Here is a 25,360-nt window from a genome sequence, read left to right as displayed (position 1 = left end):
ACAGGCTAGGCAAGTGCTCTAGCACTGGGTCACATCCACAGACATTCTGACTCCTCTTTTAAAGGAAACTTGAAGAGGGGTGTGTGGGGGAAGTTATGTGGTGATGTCATCAGTCTGGTTATCCAGGACAGTTTATGGTGATGGGATCTAGGATGGTCCATTTGTTCTCAGGATCCTTGAACAGACCTGGTCTCCATATCTGATCAAGAGATAATGCTAGAAAGTCCCCTAAATTATAAGTTTCTTAAAATATTCTATCTCTCTTTGCTTAATCTATTGGTAGGTGCATTAATAATGTACAAAGTAATTATCATGAGTGATTTTGTGGTAACTGTAATAAGATTTACAGATTCCCAGAAATTTGGGAGTGACAGACCTGGGAGAAGAACTAAGAGTGGGACAGGCCTGGAAAAGTATGCGGAACTTCAAATTAAAATTACATTTTTCTTGTCCTTCCTTTATGTCTCTTTTCTACTTATGTCTTTTATTTCACCTCTCCTACCTCACCATCAGAGAAACTGTAGCTCTGCATTTGAAGAATGTCTGAGTTAAAACACAACTACAGAAAAGCTTGATACGGATCAGGACCTTCCTCACAGGTCTGCCATAAGCATCACCATTGTGTTTTACGAGGCAAAATGGTAGACATGGTCTTTAAGAGCAAAGGCTACTGGGCTACCTCTGGGGTCTGGCACTCTGTGGCTCTGTGTTAAATAAACATGATAGAAGGCCACTGTTTGGAGCCAGGTTCCTGCACTGGGTCTTAACAGACCAGACTTGCTAGGTGTGGTGATGCACTCCCATAATCCCAGAGGCTCCAGAGGCTGAGGCAGAGGATCACGAGTTCAAAGCCAGTTTCAGCAACAGCTAGGCGCTAAGCAACTCAGTGAGAACCTGATGTAAATAAAATACAAAATAGGGCTGGTGATGTTGCTCAGTGGTCGAGAGCCCTTGAGTTCAATCCCCGGTACCCCTCCACACACAAAAAAAGAAAAAACAACAGACCCGACTAAAAATTAAAATGGAGTCATCCATCCTAAATTTCAAGTTGATGAACCAAAATAAGTTGTTTACCTAATATTCTAAGAAACCAGGAGAAATGTAAGCCAACAGCTAAACTTCCAAAAAACAGCAAGTTTCTTCTGGAAGGTTCATGAAATTCCCTTTGCCCTGATCCTTACTAGAAAAAGGTAGCCAGAAGCTGGGCAGGGTGGTGCACACCTGTAATCTCAGTGATTTCGGAGGATGAGGCAGGAGGATTGCAAGGTGGAGGTCAATCTGTACAATTTAGCAAGACTCTGTATTAATTTATTTTTTAAATAAAAAGGGGTGAGGATGCAGCTCAGTGGTAGAGCACACCTTGGTTCAATTCACAGTACTGCAAAAAATTAAAGGTAAACTCAAGTAATCTGATGTTAACCAAATCAGTTACATATCTATTGCTCTGTCTCCATGTCACTGGAGGAAAGAGGAAAACAACTTTGAAATGACCAATCTGCTTTTTGTTCTTTCTTTCAGCTTTTTTATTTTTGTTGTGAGGGAGAGTACCTGGGATTGAACTCAGGGGACCTCGACCACTGAGCCACACCCCCAGTCCTATTTTGCATTTTATTTAGGGTCTCACTGAGTTGCTTGGCAACGCATTTTTGCTGAGGCTGGCTTTGAACTCACAATCCTTCTGCCTCAGCCTCCTGAGCTGCTGGGATTACAGATGTGTGCCACCGTGCTGGCTTCAGCTTTTTTTAGTCCTCTGTAAAACCAACCTTGTGGCCTGGGTGTGTAGAGCACTGGCCTCCCAAGCCTGAGGCCTTGGGTTCAAGCCTTACCCTGCAAAACAAACAAATAAAAAACCAACCTCCTCTGCCGGATCATTGTACCATTTATTCTATTTTATGGGATGAAGTGTTGCGAGATTCTTGGTCTTTAAATTGTTGTAAATTTGTTCTTTGACACAATTACTTAATGTCTCTGCACCCTGTTTCTTTTTTCTGTAATTTTTAATTTTTTTTAGTTGTAAATGGACACAATACCTTTATTTTGTTTATTTAGTTTTACATGGTGCTGGGGATTGAACCCAGGGCCTCACACATGCTATGTAAGCCCTCTACCACTGAGCTACAACCCTAGCCCCTTTCTGTATACTTTCCAAAACAAAACTATTTTTAGTTGTAAATGGACACAACACCTTTACTCATTTTTTTAAAAAAATATTTTTTAGATGTTGATGGATCTTTATTTTATTCATTTATTTATATGTGGTGCTGAGAATTGATCAAACCTAGGGCCTCACACATGCTAGGCAAGCACTTTACCACTGAGCCAGAACCCCAGCCCCTACTTTACTTATTTTTATGCGGTGCTGAGGATCTAACCCAGTGACTTACATATGCAAGGCAAGTACTCTGTCACTGAGCTACAACCCAGCCCATTTTTTTTTTTTTTAATATCAGGGATTGAACTCAGGGGCACTTGACCACTCAGCCACATCCCCAGCCCTATTTTGTAGGTTATTTAGAGACAGGGTCTCACTGAGTTGCTTAGCACCTCAATTTTGCTGAAGCTGGCTTTGAACTTGTGATCCTTTTGCCTCAGCCTCCGGAGCCGCTGGGATTACAGGTGTGTGCCACTGCGCCTGGCCCCAATTTTTTTAGTTTTTACTTTTTGGTACCAGGGATTGGACTCAAGGGTGCTAACCCACTGAGCCACATACCCAAGACACACACATTCCCCGCCCCCCCTCTTTATTTTTACTTTTTATTTTGAGACAGGGTCTCACTAGGTTGCTTACAGCCTTGCTACATTGCTGAGGCTGGCTTTGAACCCGCAATCCTCCTGCCTCAGCGTTCAGAGCCACTGGGATTACAGGCATGCGCCACTACACCTGGCTCTCAATAGATCATTGATCTTCATAGTTTCACCTCACAACGTTGTGGTGAGAATGAAATAAAATAGTGCCCCCAGTGTCCAGAGCAAAGCCGACACACGAAAAGTTCTCCATAAATGTTCGTTTTTATTCTCGGTATTCATTTTATTTAACTGAAATTCACTAGAAGACTGAAAGTACTAGAGATCAAAATTCAATCTGTGAGCCCATAGAGATTATGGTGACCACCCTGTACCCTCTGTATCCTCCCCTCCAGCCCAGATCCCTTGGGACAGCTAGTGGGATGGTAGCTGCTAGTACTTTTCTCTCTCTTTTTGTAATATTTTTTTAGTTGTATATGTTCACAATACCTTTGTTTTATTTACTTATTTTTATGTGGTGCTGAGGATCGAACCCAGTGCCTCACAAGTGCTAAGCAAGCACTCTACCACCGAGCTACAACCCCAGCCTGGTACCTTTTTCCTTTTCAAAAACAGACTTAAGAATGCCAAGCTAAAATATATGTCACATCTCCGCTGGCTCATGTCTGAAGAAGTAGCCACTGTTGCAATGGTAATAAGCTCAAGTGATATAAAAGAGCCCAGCTCTTGGTATTAGACCTATTAGGGTTTTGCAACCCGTTCTCCTGGTTAGGAAATCAATCATCCCATCTGAACACATGTCTTTTTACATGCAATTTACACGTGTGTTATGATTTTTACAGTGTTTTTTTGTTGTTTTGTTGTTTTTGTTTTGTTTTTTGGGGGGCAAGGCTGGGGATTGAACCCCCGGCCTTATACATGCTAGGTGAGTGTTATAACTCCAGCTCCATGGAGTGTATTTTTTAATTATAAGTTTTTACTACATCAGAAAAAATCAAGGGGAAGGCCATTGGAAAACGGATAGAAGAGGTGGAAAAGGCACTTGACAATTTATCGAGATGGGAGAACTAGATCCTCACTTAATTTCAAATGTTTACATAACGAAGCAAGATCATTTTTCCTAGGAATCCAACAGATAGTTCCAAGAATTATGCTAAAGATGTAAGAGGCCTTGGCTACCTGACTTGTTTTAGAAGGACAAGGCCTATCATAAATGACTATTTGAGTTCTACCCAGCTTTTCAGAAATCATTTCTGATCATTTGGGACCCTCAGGGACACAAACAATCATTTTTTTTCATATATTAAGTGGGTAGGTAGACAGGTTCCCCACCTAAATGGAAACCATCTTTTAATTACACTACAGACTAGTGGTTTGCATCAGTAGGACCTGTGTTTAGTTTGCTTGGCTTAGTTCCATCAGAAGTTGTAGACCCAGGTATGTACAAATGAGCTCTGGCTCATATCTATGATTCTAGCAACTCAGTAGGCTGAGGCAGGAGGATCAAGAGTTCAAGGTCAGCCTCAGCAACTTAGTTAGGTCCTAAGCAACTTAGTGAGATCCTGTCTCAAAAAATAAAAAGGGATGGGGTTGTGGCTCAGTGGCTGAGTACCCCTGAGTTCAGTCCTGGGTACACACACACACACACACACACACAGCTGGATTGGAGACAATCAGTCTTGAGAAATCAGGTGTGTGAGTGTGTGTGTGTTGTGGTGTTGGGATTGAACCTAGGGCCTTGTGCATGCAAGACAAGCAGCACTCTACCAACTGAGCTATATCCCCAGCCTGAGACATCAGGAATATTTGAATGTGGGCTCTGACCTGTGAGATAAGAGTGAGACAGTTTCTAGGGCTTTACCTCATTAGTCATTCCCACCATTGGAACGCTCCAAATGTGCGTAGAAGGAAATACACTGATGTGTTCAGGAAATATTTGTGAATGTTTCGGAACTTTTGCTGGGAATATCCAGGCCAGTGCCATCTATTTTAGGAGGTGACTGCTGAGAGCCAGGGAATGTTACCAATTCATAGAATTGGTAAAATCATGAGAATATTTCATCAACATTTTAACTATCTGCAGAAAATGAATCAGGCCAATAATGATAGCCCAGCTGAAACAAAGATTCTAGAACAGGCTTCAGAAAAGTCATGATATGGGGTGGGGCACATACTAATAGCAAAAAAGAAAACTTAGCAAAAGATGGCCAAATTTCCCTAAAAGGCCCATCAGCATGACAAGAAATCTCCCTCTGCTTTAATTTTTACAAAATGGTTCTGTCTCTCGTCCCCACCTTAAAAAATATCCCTGAAATGACCCATCTGCTTTAGTCCCCTGTTCCTGCTTTTTCTAGCCCTTCTCTGTCAACAAAACCATCTTCTCAGCCAACTATAACATTTATTCCACTTTATGGAATGAGTATTGCTGGGCTGAGAAGAACTGGAAATAAAGCCAACTAAGATCCTGATACCAAATTGTAACTTGTCCTTTAGTAACTGTCATCCCTGAAATGGGAGGGGAGGGAAGCCAGGCTAAGAAAGAGAAAGAGAGAAAGGAATCTAAACTCACAAATAATACCAGACTACAATGATCAAAATACGAACACATTTATCTGTTCCCTTCACCCCTCCTCTCTGTGTCTGCTAGACTTGGCAAATACAAATACCCAACACCCAGTTAAATTGGAACTTTAGGTAAACAACAATTTCTTAGTACAAGTATGTCTGGTGCAATACAAGGGGCATACTAAAGTTAAAACTTTTTTCATTGATTATCTAGAATTCAAGCTTAACCTGGTGTCTAGCATTTTTCTAATAGCACAGGGGATTGAACTCAGGACTTCACACATGCTAGACACACACTTTACCATTGAGCCACACCTTTAGGCACTGGTGACCAGTATTTTATCCAGCTAAGCTACTCCTGCCCCATCCTTGGAGCTCTCCTGATTTAGCTAATAAAAACATGGATGTGCATACATTAATACCCAAATACAGAAGTGTATTTCCAGTGCTGAGCACAGTGGCACACACCTGTAATCCCAGCACCTTGAGAGGATGAGACAGGAGGATAGTGAGTTCAAAGCCAGTCTCAGCAAAAATGAGGCGCTAAGCAACTCAGTGAGACCCTGTCTCTAAATAAAATACAAAACAGGGCTGGGGATATGGCTCAGTGGTCCAGTGCCCCTGAGTTCAATCCCCACTACTGAAAAGAAAAAAGAAGTGTCTTTCCACCTGGGTTTAAAACCTGGCTCCAGCACACCTGGCTTTGGGGTCTGGAGTAAATTACCTTGCTTTACCATGCCACAGTCACCACTTCTGCAAAATGGGATTCACAACAGTTCTTCCTTAGCAGGGCTGTTTTGAAGATTATGTGTTGCATGTCAGGGTCTAGCATAGTCCTCAGATCAGTGCAAACACTTGATCAGGGCTGGCTTTTATCGGTGGGAAGGGAACACAGTGAAAAAACAAAAGGTCCAGGGGAGAAGGTACCTGAGATCTTTCATTTGCCTGCAATATTCCCATCTGTACATAATAATCGAGAGTTGCTGATGGCTATGAGTTCATTTATTTGACAAAGAGGATGTAGCATATTGGGATAATAAATAACCAACGTTGACACGGTATATTACAGTTTACAACCGAAACTTTCATCTCTATTTCCTTTAAAATGTGTATTTTTAATCTTTCTTTTAGTTTAAAAATTATTTGTTTTCGTTTTGTTTTGTGATATTGGAGATAGAACCTAGCTAGCACCTCTCACCTGGGAGGCAGGTGCTTTTCCACTAAGCTCCACCCCCAGCCCCAAAGGTGTATTTTATTTTTTGTATATTTTTTTTAGTTGTCAGTGGACCTTTATTATTTAATGAATTTATTTCTATGTGGTTCTGAGAATCGAACTCAATGCCTCACACATGCTAGGCGAGTGCTGTACCACTGAGCCTCAGCAAAAGTGTAAAAGAGAGAGAGAGAGAGACAGAGAGAGAGAGAGAGAGAATCTTTTTTGTAGATGGACACAACACAATGCCTTTATTTATTTATTTATTTTAATGTGGTGCTGAGAATTGAACCTGGGTCCCACCCGTGCTAAGCAAGTGCTCTACCACTGAGCCACAATCCCAGCCCAAAGGTATATTTTTTAAAGGATATCCTGAAAATTAATCCATATAATACTGGTCTGCCTCTTAGCCACCATTGGCAACCTCCTCTGAGATTCAGTAACCTAAAAGGATTTAAGTATTCTTTTCTTCAAAAAAGAATCTTCAATAAAATATTTCCTTTGGCCAAGAAGCAAATTTAGAGCGATCTTTATGTAAGTACCAGCGTAGGAAGGACTTCTGGTCCCAAATGCATCTTTTTGTCCAAAGCCCCAGCCCCAAAGAATCCTTCCTAATGCCGTCATCATAAAATACAAAGGGCAACTAGTTCTCCACCTCTGGCAACAAAAGGCTCTCAGCAGAAAGGCTTCTTAAAGCAAAAGCCAAAGAAAGCTCTAACCTGTGGCCTCTAATGGCCACCGGAAGAGCTGAAATGCTTTCCCCCTTTTGTAATGGAGAACATCTGTCCTTCCAGGAGAACAGCCTCTCTCCCAGCAAGAAGTTTTACATACAGAAAGCAACATGTTAGGAAATAACGTGGCTTTCCTGCCTTCTGGATTAGGAAACCTGCCCTTTTCCAGTGACTCTATGGCAGGAGGAATCTCCAATGTGCCTGAAGGGTGTCAACCCTGCTTCTTGCTTAAGCACCAGAGAGAAAATAGTGTATGTGAATACAGGCTCCTTTCCCAGAAAAATTCTGCTGTGCTAGGATTTTGTGTGCTTCTCTTTACAAACACAATTTTTAGTGTTACTGTATACAGAAAAAGAAGGCAAGGTAAAGACGGCACGAGGGGATTACTTTCTACATTTGATGAGAATGACAGCACAATTACAACATTTTAATCCTACAGGTATTTCTTTAACATGTATTAGGTTTGTTTGTTTGTTTTGGGTACTGGGCATTGAACCCAGGGGTGCTTCACCACTGAGCCACATCCCCAGCCCTTTTTATATTTTATTTTGAGACAGGGAAAGGATGAGCTGAGTGCCCCCTCCCACTTTAGTCAAGAACAAAGTCCCAAAAGAAAGAAAGTCTAGTACAAAAAAAAAAAAAAAAAAAAAACAAAGTACCTCACTCAGAAAACTTTTTTTTCTTTTTCTTTTTTTTTTTTTTTTTTGGTACCAGGGATTGAACTCAGGGGCACTTGACCATCGAGCCATATCATCACCCCCATTTTGTATTTTATTTAGAGACAGGGTCTCACCGAATTGCTTAGCACCTCGCTGTTGCTGAGGTTAGCTTTGCACTCAGGATCCTCCTGCCTCAGTCTTCTGAGCCGGGATTACAGGTGTGCACCACCATGCCCAGCAGAAAACTTTGAGAACTTGCAATGAGACAAAGAGAGGGTGCTTTGCTGTAAAAAAAAAAAAATGCACAAAGTATGGCAAATAAAAGCAATCAAGCCATTAAAAATTATCTGCAGGGGCTGGGTCTCGCCAGCTGCCTGCGCGGACGAGATGAGTGAGCTGGGTTCAAAAGAGATGGCTACATCATTAAACTAAGAAAACGGCAAAGAAATCACGGACATCATGGACATGAGTTTCTCAGATCAAGGGTGGTACTGCTCTGCGACCTCAAGGGAACTCTTCCATGCTGGAAGGCAAGAAAGCGTGCACCCAGAGTCTCTTTATTTTATAGGGAGGGCCCACAAAGGAGATTCGATGGAATGTTCTTCACCAAATAAGGGGGGATAATGACTCAAAGGTGGACTTTGTGATGTCTGGTGGTCAGCAGATTGATTGACATCTTGGTAAGTCACACCTATCTCAGGTGCTATGTGGGATCGCAGGCAGAGAGAGGAAAGGCACACTTCAGTCCCACAGCCCAATCAGCGTGCAATGCCAGGCCTGTCCCCTCATATAGCTCCAATTCACATAGCTCACACACACAGCCCATGGATGGCTCGCCACAGATGGGGTTGTAGCTCAGTGGTAGAGTGCTTGCCTATCATGTGAGAGGCACTGGGTTCAATCCTCAGCACCACATATAAATAAATGAAATAAAGGTATTGTGTCCAACTACAACTAATATATATTTATTTATTTTTAAATATATATATACACATTTAAAAAAATGACCTGCAAAGGTGGTGGGTGTGGAGCTCAGTGGTAGAACACCTGCTGAGCATGTGGGAAGCCCTGAGTTCAACCCTAGCACACACATACACAAAAACTTACCTCATACAAAATGGCCAAGAAGCACATGAAAAGAGAAAAGATATTCAAGTAGACACCAGAGAAATACAAATCAAAGCCACAATGAGATACTTTATATCCACCAGGATGGTTACTTTATACCCATGCATTACTGGTAGGGTGTAAAATGGTACAGACACAGTAGAAAATGTAGTTGATGGTTTTTCAAACATTAAACACAGAGTTACCCATGATGCAGCAATTTCCTTCTTTTTTTTTTGAATATTTTTTAGTTGTAGGTGGACACAATACCTTTATTTTATTTATTTATTTTTATGTGGTGCTGAGGATTGAACCCAGTGCCTCACATGTGCTAGGCAAGTGCTCCACCACTGAGCCCCAGCCCCAGCCCATGACCCAGCAATTTCAAGTCCAGTGAGACATATGTTCACCCAAAGAGCCACATGTAACTGTTCGTGGAAGCATTACTGACAGAAAGTAGAAACAGCCCAAAGTCCACCAACTTGTGAATGGACAAAAATGATAAAAAGATAGGGGCTGGGGCTGTGGTTCAGTGGCGGAGCACTTGCCTCACATACGCGAGGCACTGGGTTCCATCTTCAGTACTGCATAAGAAGAAATACATAAAATAAAGATATTGTGTGCATCTACAACTAAAAACAATTTAAATAAATAAATAAAAAGATGACCCAGAACTGCGGACATAGCTCAGTGGTAGAGCACTTGCCTGTCGTGTGCCAGGCTGTGGGTTTGAGTCCCAGCATCACAAAAAAAGCAGTGTTGGGGGTACCCAAATAGTGGCATACTCAGAAACGAAATATTGGCCAACATTAACAGGAATGGAAAGGATAGTGACAGCAGCTGTGCCATGGATAAACTCGAAAAAACAAAACAAAACAAAGCAAAACAAAATATGTGCTAAACCAGACACAAAAGACCACAGGTTGCATGAGTCCACGGCCTGGGGCTGGAGTAGGGACCGAAGGATCTTGTTAAATGTTCTAGAACTGGTGATGGTTGGTAAATCTGCTAAAAATGATTGAATCATACACTTACAGGGGGGAACTTCACAGTATGAAAACAACATACATTAATAAAAGTGTATTAAGAAAACCAAAGCAGTAAAAAGAAAAAAGGGAGAGAAAAAGAAAGGAGCTGCAATTTGGAGCTGCTAAGTGAACAACCAAACAGAGCAAAGTGGCCTTCCAGGGGAAGCCAGGAAGTGGGCAGCAAGAGGAAGACCCTGAGTGGGAACAGAGGCAGCCGGCCTGAGAAAAGCCTGAGATGCGCCTAGTGCAGCCAAGGTGAAGGTGGACGCGCATTTGCTTTCCGAATAGAGAAGACTGCACACGTGTGTTGGACATCTGGCCAAGCGCTGGGGACGCTGGCCCTGATGGAAGTGGCTTCCTGGCAGGGGAGAGGCTGGATATTACGTAATGACATCTAGGTTCTTTATGTGTCTGGCTATGGAGGAGAAGGACCAGCAATGCTGGTCAGAAAGTGCTGATGGAGGAGGGAATATTTGAACCAAAGAAAATTAACCAAGGGAAGGAGAGGAGGAAGATCCAAGAAGCACTGAGTAAAAGCCATGCTTTTTTATTTTTTCCCCCATCCCCTTTCTTTCTTTTTCGCAATGCTGGGGATTGAATAGGCCCTAGGCCAGGTAAGTTACCCTACCGCTGAGCTACACCCCAGCCCTTGTCTTTTGTTTTAAATATGGAATGCTTCAGGAATTTGCATGTCACCTGGCGCTGGAGGTGGGGGACTCAAAATATCCTGTCTCGGGTAATAAGTTGGACAACTAGAGAGGCAAGGTCAGCAGGATGCTTATTCCAGAAGCAATCAAGCCTTAGAAAAAATGCTAACTCGCCTTTCCTTCCTCCCTCCCTCCCTTCCCTCTTTCTCTCTCTCTCTCTCTCTTTCTTTCTTGTGATGAGGTCTTGCTATATTGCATAGTCTGGTCTCAAACTTCTGGGATGAAGTGATTCTTGCGCCTCGGCCTCCCAAGTAGCTGGAACTGTAGACACACTTAGCATTTGAGAATGCTACTTTTTAGCTGGGTGCAGTGGTACTCGCCTGTAATGCCCCCAACACTTCAGAGGCTGAGGCAGGAGAATCACAAGTTCAATTTAGCGAGCCTTAGCAATTTAGCAAGGGTCTAAACAATTTAGTGTGACCCTGTCTCAAAATAAAAATTAATAAATAAAAAGGGCTGGAGATGTGGTGCTGTGGTGAAGCACTTCTGGTTCAATCCCAGGTACCCGCTGTCCAAAAATATTGGCTAATTTTTGGGGCTGAGGATGGAGCTCAGCAGTAACACTTGCCTAGTATGAGGCAGGCCCTGGGGTGATCTTCAGCCCTGATTCTCCCCCAAAAGGTACTAATTCTTAAGCTCAGATTTTCTGTTGAAAGGAGCCTGGAAAGTTTTCTTTTCTGGGGATTGAACCCAGGGCGTTGTGCATGTGAGGCAAGCACTCTACCAACTGAACTGCATCCCCACCCCCTTCTTTCTTTCCTCCTTTCACTGCAGGTGATTTCACAGTCTGGCAAGTTTAACAAAATACTGATCCATACCTTTTATTTCTTCATTATTTAGTTTATCAGTGTCTGAACAAGCAGCAAAACAGAATATGATACAAAAGAAGCTGCCCTGAAATATGACTACCTTTTTCTTCTAGTGAGTGGTGATGATACAAACTGAAAAAGACTACTGGTTCTCCTAAAACAAGAGCAGGTAAAATTAGCTTTGTAAAAGGTGAGCAGGGTGAAATCGGACAGTAGCAAGAGATCTTAGTAATCAAAAGAGTAGGTGAGGACAGGGTGGCGCTCAGTGGTAGAGTGCTTGGACAAGGCCTGGTTCCGTTCCTAACACTTCAAAATACATAGATAGCAACTGAAACAAACAAACACACAAAAAAGTCGGAGTGACTCTTGGAAAAGTCCTAGTATTAGTCTCCTAGTGCAGCCATAACTAAGTGGCACAACTTGGTGACTTGACACAACAGAAATTTATTTCTCACAGTTCTGGAGGCCAACAGTTCAGAATATGAGCGGAGCTATGTTCCCTCAAGAGGTCTACTGGAGACTTCTTCCTTGCTTCTTCTGGCTACTGGTGACTCCATTTGTTTGTTCATTTGGGGGTTTGGGGGCGGTGCTGGGGATGGAACCCAGGGCCCTGCATACACTGAGCAAGCTCCCTGCCACTGACTGACACTCCCAACCCTCCTTTGGGTTTTAGGCTTGGGCTGCAGAATTACAATCTCTGTCTCTGTCTCCTTACAAGGCCTTCTCCATGCATATCCACTTCCTTCTATTTTATTAGGGCACAAGTCATTAGATTTAACATCACCCAGTTAATGTGGAGTGATCTCATCTCAACATTCTTAATTATATCTGCAAAGACTATTTTTCCAAATAAGGTCACATTCATAGGTACCAGGAGTTAGGACTTGGACATATCTTTTTGAGGGTGGGGGAGTGGTGTTTTGCAATTCAACTCACTAAGCCGAATCATTTAAAACTGTCAAGAAGCCTGCGATGTAGCTCAGTAGCAGAATGCTTGCAAGGCCCTGAATTGGACCCCAGCACCTCAAAAAACAAAGTCAGGCAGGCCCATGTGGTGTGCCTACCTACTTCAATGTGTTTAGAAGGTGTTTTAAATATAACTACTCTTGTGCCAGGGTTGTGGCTCAGTGGTAGAGCGCTTGCTTCACATGTGTGAGGCACTGGGTTTGATTCTCAGTACTACATATGAATAAATGAATAAAATAAAAGTTAATCAACAACTAAAAAATAATATATATATATACTCTTATTATTAATATTCATTAGAATGACAGGTTTGCTTAAGATTTCACTTATCTGCATTGTATATATTTTTAGAAGCATGACTTTGCTATTTCAAAATAAGACCTGGTATTAAAACACTACAAGTAGTAGCCAAAACTACATTCAGTTAATTATGATATTTTTGTTTATTTGGTTTGGTTTGGTTTGGTGTGGGGATTGAACCCAGGGGCACTTTACCACTGAGTTATATACCTCCAGCCCTTTTTAGTTTATTTTGAGATAGGGTTAGCTGGAAATGGGGCACAAGACTCTAATCCCAGTAACTTGGGAGGCAGTGGCAGATCACAAATTTGAGGCCAGACTCAGCAACTTAGCAAGATCCTAAGCAATTTAGTGAAACCCTATCTCAAAAAAAAAAAATAAAAAAATAAAAAGGGGTGGTATGTGGCTCAGTGGTTAAGTACCCCTGGGTTCAATCCTTACTATTACTACCAAAAAAAAAAAAAAAAAAAAAGGAAGGTCTCCCTGGGTTGCCCTGGCCGGCCTAGAACTTGAGATCCTCCTGCCACAGCTTCCAGAATCACTGGAATTACAGGCATGTGCTACCTCACCTGACTCAGATGATCATGATTTAAAAAAAAAAAAAAAAAAAAAACAAGAACAAAGCCAAAAAAAAGTAAAATTTTTTTCAGAAAGAATAATTGTTAGCATTAAAATAGATATGTTTATCAGAAGAAGATCAATGTGGAAGAAGTAAAGGTATAATTTCTGCGGATATTCTTCCCCTTGAGAAGTGTCGATAAATCAAGTTCTTTTTGTGTGTGTGTGTGTGGTGCTGGGGATTGAACCCAGGGCCTTGTGCATGTGAAGCAAGTATTCTACCAACTGAGCTATATTCCCAGCCCTGATAAACCAAGTTGTATTGCGATCAATGTTTTGTTGTTGTTATTTGTTGGGGCTCACAGTGCTGGGGATTGAACCCAGGGCCTCACACATTCTAGGCAAATGCTCCAACTTTGAGCTATATAGCCCCAGTTCTTTTTATTTTTTTTTATTTTGAGATAGGGTCTTGCTATGTCACCAAGGCTAGCTTTGAACTTGAGATTCTCCTGCTTCTGTCTCCCAAGTAGCTGGGATTACAGGTGTGCATCTCCACACCTAGTATCATTTGCTTTTATAAAAACCAACTCCCATCTTTCTGATCATTTATTTATCCACCTATACCACATCTGCAGCTATACCAGAAACACATCTCACAAAAACCAATTCTTGGGCTGGAGATACAGCCCAAGAAGAGTGCTTGCCTCCCAATCTAGTACCAGAATTCAGGAAATTCTATATCTGGGTGTCTCACTGAAAGATATCAGTGAATAGAGACAGAGAACCCGAGCAGGTGGAGGATGAGGCTCCTTCTGCCCCAGAGAAGCCTGCATAGGCCTCCATCGCTCTAAGGGTACACAAGATCATTGGTTTGAATCCTCAGCACCCCCCAAAAAAATTTCTCAAAAAGATAACAGATTCTGAGATAGCAAATCTAATCTCATCAGGTTTCACTGTTGGCACCCATCTGCCTTTTGCCCAACACCAATCCTAGACTCAAACTAGTCAGGATTTGCCTTAACAGTCAACACAGCACCAATATACCATTGCAACTTATAATATTGCAAATCCTGCTAAACACAATGACAGGCAAAATGAATTATCAGCACTGGATGGTTGTTATATAGGTTATTTGCCTTTTTGACCAATCAGGCTACTGTCCTGTTTTTCATTTAATTTCACTATGGTAACCTTTACTTTCTGCCTTGAACTTTCTAACATAGATAACATTACTAGTTCGGCCTGCATGTTACAAAAAAAAAAAAAAACTTAATTTATCTTGTATACTTCTAATAATTCCAGGAGAGAAACATCCCAATTTCAAAAGGGACATTACTTTCTGTTTTTCAAAGAAATATTCAGAAGTGGCATATATTAAAATTCTAATCATTCAAATCTCCCACCCCCGGACTTTGTTTACTAAAACACAGAATTCCATAGAGGAGGCCCACTCTTTTATGTTGAAACCAGTAATAGAAGGGAAGTGGTCGAGGCTCTGATAACTTTTACTATGGGTTCCTTAATCTAGGCAATGGTTACCAATTTGATGCATTTAACTTGAGCAGTGATAATTTAGTTGATTCCCAGATGAGTCATTTTGCAAACCTTTGGACATTAGCATTCTAGCTGGAATGGCCCACGAGCTGCCTTCCCGCTGACATCACTGGAAATCTTGAGTCGAGATCAAAGTTACTTCATGCCTCTCTGACCTTTCTTCATAATGCACAGTGGGGCCTGATTTCTCAGCTCAGAATTTTCAGATTTGCTTCACTGTCCCAACCGGGGTTACCAATTGCAAATAGCCAACGTACAGACAGATGTTCACTGAAGACCCCACAACGGGCTCATTGGAAATCGCATCTTAGATTCTGGCATTCAAGTGGTTTCCCAATTCAGTACCAGAATTCAGGAAATTCTATGTCTGGGTGTCTCACTGAGAGACATCAGTGAATAGAGACAGAGAGCCCAGCAGGTGGAGGGTGAGGCTCATTCTGCCCCAGAGAAGCCTGCATAGGCCTCCATCGCTCTAAGGATCACTTGGAGGATCCACCTGAGAAAGATCCCTTACCTTCAGAGTCATGTCTGGGCTGGATGTTTCTGGGGCACCTGAGCCTGTCTCCTCATCTCCTGTTAGCAGCACACTTTGCCATCCGACCCCTGGGGGAAAAAAATAAGTCCATTTGAGTCAAGTGGATTCAGCAGACATGGAAAGACACATAGATGTCCTTTGGTAGATTCCAAGACTGTATGAAAGGAAACAGATGGTGACCCTTGGCTGCTTACCTACCTGGGGGTTACTGGGAAAGCTTTCTTCTGGAAGTATGGTCAGTTAGCACCTCTTCTGTTTTTATCTAATCTCCAGTTTTGGACTTCATTATCAAAAATGTGATGATCAGTATGGTACAATTTTTTAAAAATCCTGAATTTTACAGATTCTGTTCCTACCCCAGATGTTGCAGAAGGGGTTGGAATGAACTCCTCCAACATCCAGGCCTCATACTGAGGTCTCACATGGGCCTTAAAGTGAATCCCAGAACACCAGAAGCATACATAGCTACGTCAACACTCAGTAGAAATGACTCCAGATAATTCCCTGTTCTCAATTCCACACACCCCCTGGAAAGGTCTGAGAGTTTATTGTCACTTTTAAGAGTTCACTATCACTTTTAAACCTACATGCATTTTCCCTGCACATCTCATGGGGAGCTAGTGTTTCTTTCTTCTTAAAGTTGTCCAAGAAGGGATATCTGGAAAAATGCAAGGTTTTGTTCTATCTGACCTCAAAGAAGAGATCAGGTGCTGTTGTTCTGAAGTACCTAGGAACACAATTTAATAAAGCTGCACTAACCCAGACATGATAGAGCTGGGATGGCCTTAGTGAAAAGTTTGAAGTAATGACTTTCAATGTATTACAAGTAAAGTCATCTCCTTAAAGGCTAATAAAGAATTACTTCAATTTCTCAGGGTCTACTTTACGAAGAAGATCATTTTTTCCCCCCAGTGCTGGGGATTGAACCCAGGGTCTTACCTCACATATTGGGCATGCACTGTACCACTGAGTTACACTCCCAGCCCATATGAATTTATAACTGGTATTATAACTGTTTTAGAAATGAGTGCTTAGAACATGAAATATTAAAAGATTATTTTTTTAGGCAAAACTGCATGCATTATTTGTTTATATCACTGATTTCTTTAACAAATAATTTTCCCTAAGGATAACTCAAGAATAATATTCATCTGAGACCCATAGACCTGTGTGAATAACCCAAATTCCAAAATTCCAACAGTCTCATATTACATTAATTCAGGACTGAGAAACTTTACTGTTTGCCAAATAGTGAATATTTAGGCTTTGTGGTCTTGTCTATTTTGTTTGTTTTGTTTTGTTTTTGAAGGACATGATAGTTTAAAAAATTGTACCACACAGATCATAATGACCAGCATACACATGATAATGGCTTTTCTCTTGAGTATCAACATTGCAGTATTTTTGTATACTGAAATGTTTCAATAGGACCAAGAACGTTAAGAGAATAAATATCTTAGATGAAAATGGACACCAATAATTCTGGTGTTCTAACCCATAGAACTAATTTAAACCCCTTATGAATCAGTGACATAATGTTATCTAGTTATGAAGAACAAAAGGTTCTCTTAGAAGTAGGCAGTATAGGCCAGGCGTGGTGATGCACGCCTTTAATCCCAGCAGGAGAATCGCAAGTTCAAAGCCAGCCTCAGCAATGGCGAGGCGCTAAGCAACTGAGTGAGAATGTGTCTCTAAATAAAATATAAAATAGGGCTGGGGATGTGGCTCAGTGGTTGAGTGCCCCTGAGTTCAATCCCTGGTACCCCCACCCCTAAGAAAAGAAGTAGGCAGCATGAACTGCTAAACTACTTTTTTCTCCTTTAATCTTTAGTTTTTATAATTTAACTTATGTCCACCCTGGCTTGGTCTTATCTTTTCTGTTGCCAATTCTCAAGCCTCCTTTATAGAGTAAAAGTAGTCATTGACAACATATAAACGAACAGACACAGCTAGATTCCAATAAAACTTTATTTATCAAAACAAGCAGTGGGCCAGATTTGCCCCACAAGACATACTTACCAGCACTGTGCTAAGCTAAGAAATCAGAGGGCTGGGGATGTAGCCCAGGGGTTGGTAGTTTACAGCTTAGCACACAAGGCCCCCAGCACCAAAACAAAAGAAAAACAAAAGGAATACAGAGGTGAATAAGTTTGCTACACTAGCGTTTCTAATATGAATCAACCGACCAACCAGGTGATAAAATACTAACAATTATTTGAACTTACGTGATATTTAAATAAATTAGTATGAAACTAATTAAATTTTAATATATTAGCATTGGTTACATGTCCTTATTTTATATGCTGGGTCTTAAAAGCCTCGTTTTACTAGATATTTGCACAATGAATTACTCAAGATCTTTGGACTGTTATTCACTGCAAGGCACAAATAGACTCCTATCAGGTTTCAGAAATTGGGTCAGAGGAGTTTGGTGACATGCCTTAGAAATTCCTGCGAAGACATTGTGGGCTTTGTCTTATTCTCAAGTTTCTGGGACAGAAATCTCTGCTCCTACATAAATAGATTATTTCCCTGATGTGTTTTGCATTAACAGACTAATCATCACTCTTGGTTTAAGCCATGTTAGTAGGTCTGACCCATACAGACACACACATTGGGCATAATGAATAACCATATGGCATTTAATTAATTAACAATTTTTTTTTGCAGTGTCAGGGTTGCTCTATTACTGACCTACATCCCCAGCCCTTTAATTTTTTATTGAGACAGGGTCTCACTAAATTACCAAGGCTGGCAATCCTCCTGCCTTAGCCTCCCCAGTACCTGGGTTTACAGGAGTGCACCATGGTGATTAGCATATTCAATTTAAATGATAGTCTATAAAATTATTCTGCAAATATTCATTCCCCTCCCCTCCCACTACGGGAGAATTTTTTTTTCCTTGTCCTGCTGATGTTTTCTTTGACTGCAATCAAGAATGGGTGCTGAAGTGGTGGCTCAGTGGTAGAGTGCACGCCTAACATGCACGAGACACTGGGTTCAAACCTCAGCACCACATAAAAACAAACTAATGTATCCACCTAAAATTAAAGATACACAAATAAATCAATGTTAAAAAAAAGGAAAACACTTCAAATTTGATAGGAAGTAAATAGGCCTAAGAGTAGCAAAGTTTGGAAATGGGCTTGTATGGTGAGCTTTGACCTCTTGCACTACTGCTTTAGCATGAGAAGGACATGTCCCAGCTATCCTACAAAGGAATGGGAACCAAGGGGAGAAGACTTGAACTCAATCTTCATGTCAGAGACAATCCAAGTTTAAGTCACTCAACCCCAGTCCAAGCTCTGCACATATATGACAATAAAAACTATTGAGTAGTACCAGAATGAATTGTGAAGCAGGGTTATTATAATAATAGCTACTAGATAGAATGTATAACAAAAATTATGAATAAAAATCATTTTTTATCAGGCATTCTTTTTCTTTTGAGATGGGGTCTGACTATGTTGCCCAGGCTGGCCTCAAACTCATAGGCTCAAGTGATCCTTCTGCTTCAGCCTCCCAATAGCTGGAACTACAAGCACCCACCACTGTGTCAAGCTGGATCAAGTACTTTTATCTTTAATTATGCAAATTTAACTCTGCAGCATAAAAATGTCACGTAAATGTATTATTCTAGTTTGGGAGAAAATTTCTCTCTGCTAAGATCATGCCTTTTGCAATCAATACTATCTTTATTAAGAGTTTTATAGCCAAAAGAATGAGATAAGAGGGTTGTGGGTGTAGCTTGGTGTCAGATGCGAAGCCCTGGATGCAATCCCCAGTACAGGAAGGGAGGGGGGAGCGTGGAGAGGGAGAGAAGAGACACAAACATTAGCATTCTCAAAATTTTAGACTGCAATCAAGAAAACACTTCAAATTTGATAGCCTAACTTCTTTATGGCAAGCTTGAGTAAAAAAAAATAGATACAACACTTTGGTTTAAAAATGTTCTTAAGCCAGGCGCGGTGGCCCACACCCATAATCCCAGAGGCTTGGGACTTGGGAGGCTGAGACAGGAGGATCTTGAGTTCAAAACCAGCCTCAGCAAAAGTGAGGGGCTAAGCAACTCAGTGAGACCCTGTCTGTAAATAAAGTACAAAATAGGGCTGGGGATGTGGCTCAGTGGTTGAGTGCCCCTGAATTCAATCCCTGGTACACAGCTCCCCAAAATAAAAAATGCTAAAAATGGCCTTAATCTTAAGTTGTGAGGAAAGAAAAGTTTTTTTTTTTTTTTTTTTTTTAATATTTTTGTTTTGTTTTATTTTGGTATTGGGGATTGAACTGGGGGACACTCAACCACTGAGCCACATCCCCAGCCCTTTTTATTTTTTATGTTGAGACAGTGTCTCTCTGTAAATTGATGAGGGCCTCTCTAAATTGCTGAGGCTGGCTTCAAATCTGCAATCCTCCTGCCTCAACCTGGGCTTACAAGGATGTTCTTATTGCTTTTTTAAATTAATTTTTTAATTTATATATGACAGTGGAATGCATTAAAATTCTTATTACACATATAGAGCACAATTTTTCATATCTCTGGTTATATATAAAGAATATTCACATCGATTTGTGTCTTCAGACATATACTTTGGATAATAATGTCCATCACATTCCACCATCATTTCTAACCCCATGCCCCCCTCCCTTCCTCTCCAACCCCTCTGCCCTATCTAGAGTTTGTGGATTCCTCCCATGCTCCCCCACTCCCTAACCCACTATGAGTCAGCTTCCTTACATCAAAAACATTTGATATTTGTTTTTTTGGGGATTGGCTAACTTCACTTAGCATTATCTTCTCTAACTCCATCCATTTACCTGCAAATGCCATGATTTTATTTCTTTTATTGCTGAGTAATATTCCATTGTGTATATATGCCACATTTTTTTTTATCCATACATCTATTGAAGGGCATCTAGGTTAGTTCCACAGTTTAGCTATTGTGAATTGTGCTGCTATAAACATTGATGTGGCTGTGTCCCTGTAGTGTGCTGTTTTTAAGTCCTTTGGGTATAGACTGAGGAGAGGGATAGCTGGGTCAAATGGTGGTTCCATTCCCAGTTTCCCAAGGAATCTCCATACTGCTTTCCAGATTGGTTGCACCATTGCTGTCCCACCAGCAGTGTATGAGTGTGACTTTCCCCCACATCCTCACCAACACTTATTGTTGTTTGTATTTTTATACATCTTCCCACCTAGACGCACAGTTAGATGAGTAAGTCCTTCAGCCTCAGCTTCCAGATCCCTAGCATGGACCTCTCTGTCTGTAGTCCCTGTCTGTGCTCTGCTAATTTTCACAGCTCCTTTCTTTCCTGTTGATCGCTGCTGGGAGCAGTGTTGGAGAGTTGACGGGACAGTATGAACAGAATGTGGGAGCTGAGCTCGGGGGGGTCTGCGTGGAGAAGCAGGGACACACAGAAGGATCTGCAGGGAGACTGGTTTGGCTGAGGGCAGGTCGCCACAGGATGGAGTGTAGAAATCTATAGACAAAATAGCTTGTGAGTCTGAACAAGAGCAGACAGAATGTCACACTGACTGAACAGTGAAGACAGCAAGGTGGCTAAGGAGGCCTGGCAGGACATCGACTGAGGGCATTCTTATTTTGATCCTGGTTATTTTTTTTTTTTTTTTGAGAGAGAGAGAATTTTAATATTTATTTATTTTTTTAGTATTTGGCGGACACAACATCTTTCTTTGTATGTGGTGCTGAGGATCGAACCCGGGCCGCACGCATGCCAGGCGAGCGCGCTACCGCTTGAGCCACATCCCCAGCCCTTGATCCTAGTTATTATAAAAATAAAGAATTGGCCCAGGAGGAGAGGGAAGCCCTGCATGGGAGGGAACCAGTTAGACTCAGATTCCCTAGAATCGCCAGTTGTCTGTCACTAGGTGAAAGCATAATAAGACAAAAAGAAAAGAAATTGTGAATGGACCTGAATGTACCAGAAGGCACTTTGAGCCAGGTGTGGTGGCTCAGGCCTCTAATCCTAGTGACTCGGGAGGCTGAGGCAGGGGGATGGCCTTGCTAAATTGCTGAGGCTGGCCTCAAACTTGTGATCATCCTGCCTCAGCCTCCCAAGTTGCTGGGTTTTCAGGTGTGCAACACCATGCTTAGCTGGGTAGTAGTAATACTTATTATTATTATTCTTTTGGTATCAGGGATTGAACCCAGGGGTGCTTTGGCACTGAGCCATATCCCAGCGCGCCCCCTCCCCACCTTTTGTGGTGCTAGGAATTGAACTCAGAACCTTGTGCATGCAAGGCAAGCACTCTCTACCAACTGAGCTATAGCCCCAGCACCCCAGCCCTTTTTTATATATATACTTTACTATTTAGAGACAGGATCTTGCTGAGTTACTTAGGGCCTTGCTAAGTTGTTGAAGCTGGCTTTGAATTCTCCATCTTTCTGCCTCTGGCTCCTTAGCCTGGGATTACAGGTGCCCAGCTGATAATGGCAATTCTGAGCCAAAGTCCAGCCCACAAATGGGCATGGAGGATGAGTGGGGACTAAAGCTTCACTGTTTTAAAGCATGGAATTGGGAGTTGTTCATGACAGAGCATAACCTAGACCCCACTTTTGAGAGGAAGGAACCCTCCTAGACTAGCCTTCTCCATCAGCCTCCAGCTCCCATTATAGAGAGTTCTCTGGATTAATCTTCTGTGCTCTATCCTGCCATTTAAGTTTTATCTCTTCAATCAGGTTACAATGGTCCCTACTTCCTTCTCCTTGGGGACCACTCTCTGCTTCCACTGCACAGTCCATGTGCATCCCATGAAGGGTTTAGTTTCTGTAGACAAAAGGCAAAAGGCTGCATGAGCAAAACCGCCCTGCACATTCCTTAAGTCTCCCAGGAGTACCATCAGTGCGCCCAGTGGAGTCACTGTTTGTTCTAGTCTCAAAACAGACCTCCTTCTTCTGTTATGGACCAGATGCTGCTGTTGGCTTGTACGCGGGATCACGCTGTATAAAAAATACACATCTCCAAACTCGAGATTTCGCACGGTTTGTTGACACTCAGGCTGTGAGAGACACAGGAGCTGAGCCCAACTGTGGGAAACGCAGATTAGCATCTCCCTAGTGGCCCTCATACTGGGGTACATGGTTGAGGATGCTTTTGGTCACAGGAAATATAAAGACCATTTAATGGTGCCTTAAACAGCAGAGGACTGATTGGTTCATGGAACAGGAAGTCCAAAGACAGGGTGGCAAGTGGCTAATTCAGTGGTCCAGTGGCCTCAGCTGTAATTCTCTTGTTTTTCCTCTATGATACCAAAATGGACACTGCCATTCCATGCATCAAAATAATGTCCAGAAGCAGGGAAAGGGATGATTCTCTGATTCTCTTCCCTTACTTGTTTTTTTTTTCTTCCCCAAACTATGGATCAAACCCAAAAGTGCTTAGCCACTGAGCCACATCCCCAGTTTTTGAGACAGGGCCTCATTAAGTTGCTTAGGGCCTTGCTAAGTTGCTGAGGCTGACTTTGAACTCATGATCCTCTTGCTTTAGCTTCCCAAGCCGCTGGGATTACAGGCATGTGCCACCATGCCCAGCTCCTTTACCTATTTTTAAGAGTAAAGACGCCTTCCACAAAAGCACCCTCACCGAAACACTCATTCAATCTGACCCCCAAAATTCCACTGGTCAAAATGCAACATAAACCTGACACAGTGGTATTTACCTGTAGCCCCAGCTACTCAGGAGACTGAGGCAGAAAGATCTCTTAAGCTCAGGGGCCAACTCACAACACAGTGATCCCATCTCAAAAACAAAAACAAAAACAAAAAGCCAAAACCCTATTCCTAAATCATTCATGGAAAAAGAGCACGGAATTATCAAAGTTGTCTTGAAGGTTAACTAATCAAGATTTGCCCCATGGTTGGGGAGGGTCTCAACTTTCTCTGAACACATGGGAAACCTGGAAAATGAACAAAGGGAAAAACAGGATCTTGGCCAGCAAGAAAGAATTGGGAAGGTTGATGACCATCAGTAGGGTCAATCACAAAAGGACACACACATAGAATGGAACAGCATGCAGAATCTCATTTTCAATTCCTATTTTTCTTCTCTATTTTTCTCATTTATTTGGTTAGAAATATATCCTTGAAGGCATATAAGTTAAGTACCCAGGTGGTACTGGAATTCATTCTTGCCTCTAGGGAAAGTTCTTCCACTGTGGGGTCTTAGCTCATCCCAGAGTGACATCTTAAGCCTCCATGGTCACAGGGAACTCACAATGCTGGTCATTAGCCCCACTTGTAGGGACTAAATAGAACCCGGGCAGAGAGAGCCCTAAGTGTGTCCAAAAGCGTTTGCTGGTCAAGGCTGCGTCAGTGGGCCCTTATTGACTGGGCTGTAAACACCTGTGGGCAGAGACCAGGCCTGATATAGTTAGATTCCTCCAAGTGTCTGTTAAATGACAAGTATTGGTTTGGGGCAGCCAGGTTTGGGAGATAGGATCTTGACAGTACTCAAAGGAAAAAGGAGGAATCTAAAGGGGAAAGGGGAAGACCATGGAGTCAAGTCCCATGTCTCAGCTATCCAGTCTAGATTGAAGAAATAACAGGCTGTGGTTGGGCCTGTGCTCCAGGACCAGCAAGGGACCCGGGAAGGAACCACATGGAGATGTAGTCAGCAGACATGAACCATCTGGGTGGGGAGACCTTGAGTGCTTTGAAGACAGGGCTGTTCATTCACCAGCCCCAGCTCTAGGCCCACCTCAGCCCCAGTCAGCACAGTGGGTCCAGCACACAGTAGGGGCTCATTATATATTTCCCACATTGAACTGGAGTGGAAGGGACCTGAGATCACCTACGCCACTTTCTCTTTAGGGTAGAAGTTTCTTGTACAGTGATGAGTGCCCCTTGGCCTCCACGTGGCCTTTCCCTGGTCATTTTTCTCACCACCTTACAGAGCCATGCTTATGTGGCAGCTGTCTTAAAATTTGAACGACAAACAGTTATGATCCATGTAGCCTGGCTGATGAACGGAATAGAGGATGTCGCTACGAGCGCACAGCTTTGTTTGCTTTGACTTTCTGGAAGCCTTCTTAGAGGCTTCCATCCTTCGGATCCATCCAGCACGTCCTCCTCTTCATACCCCTCTCAACTCCCCGCAGCCATGACCTTGACACAGGTGTGGACTGCAAGGATGGCTAGAGCCCAGCTTGTGTGTCTCCATAAAAGAAGCGAGGCTCTGAGGTGGACAAGAACTTGTCAAGGTCTCACAGGCAGTAGTTGCGACGCTGGGACCAAAACGGACAAGAATGTCTTCTTGTCCTCCCTATACCAGGCTTCTTTCTGGGGCCCAAACTTTATCAACTCATTTTACAGACAAAATATTGGCCCATTATGAAAGTATTTTGTCCGAACACAATAGAAAGAACCGGGCTGGGGTCTGTGGTTTCCCATGGTTTCTCCCTGCTCTTACCCAGGCACAGACCACCTTGGAATTGAGACTGGGCCAGACACTTCTCTTCCTTTTAATTGGCTTTGGCTCCAAGTAACTCCGTGGGCTTTTTAAAATCTCACTTTGTTCTTGGAGGACTTCTCAGCAGGGTGGATATGAAAACCCAGCGGAACTTGGGAACAATGTTTTGCCTTTAAACAGTTGCCTTCGGGAAACTCCACCCAAGGATAAGCTGATGGGGCCTGCTTCCTCTGGATGGGAAGCCCTGCCCAGGGCTTTGGAGGAGAAGGGCAGGGTGTCATCCTGCCCCAGCCCACCCTACTCCAGGTAGTGGCTCATACTTGACCCAGAGCCCCAGCTTTCTTTTACTTGGGACAGATAGAAGGCCAGACCCAGAGGACTCTAGAAGCAATGGTGGCAGGGACATTCCCCCCGCCCCCAGGAGAGCTCTTTGGGAAAGAGGTCCACCTTTGTATGA

General features: G+C 42.5%; 1 protein-coding gene across 3 annotated transcripts in view; it reads right to left on the bottom strand.

Moving 5' to 3' along the window:
* The window catches only part of Palm2akap2 (PALM2 and AKAP2 fusion), a 459,101-nt gene that overhangs the window by 122,365 nt on the left and 311,376 nt on the right, over nt 1-25,360 (bottom strand). For all 3 annotated transcript variants that reach the window (XM_058581620.1, XM_058581622.1, XM_058581621.1), the window contains one exon: nt 15,457-15,545. In XM_058581620.1, coding sequence (XP_058437603.1) covers nt 15,457-15,545 — 89 coding nt within the window. The remainder of the gene's footprint in view (nt 1-15,456; nt 15,546-25,360) is intronic.

Source organism: Marmota monax, unplaced genomic scaffold, assembly GCF_021218885.2.
Source record: "Marmota monax isolate L192 unplaced genomic scaffold, Marmota_monax_Labrador192_F-V1.1 WCK01_AAM20220418_F8-fsc00020, whole genome shotgun sequence".
Lineage (NCBI taxonomy): Eukaryota > Metazoa > Chordata > Mammalia > Rodentia > Sciuridae > Marmota > Marmota monax.
Note: the sequence above shows the minus strand (reverse complement) of the source record. Positions and strands in the feature narration are given on the sequence as shown.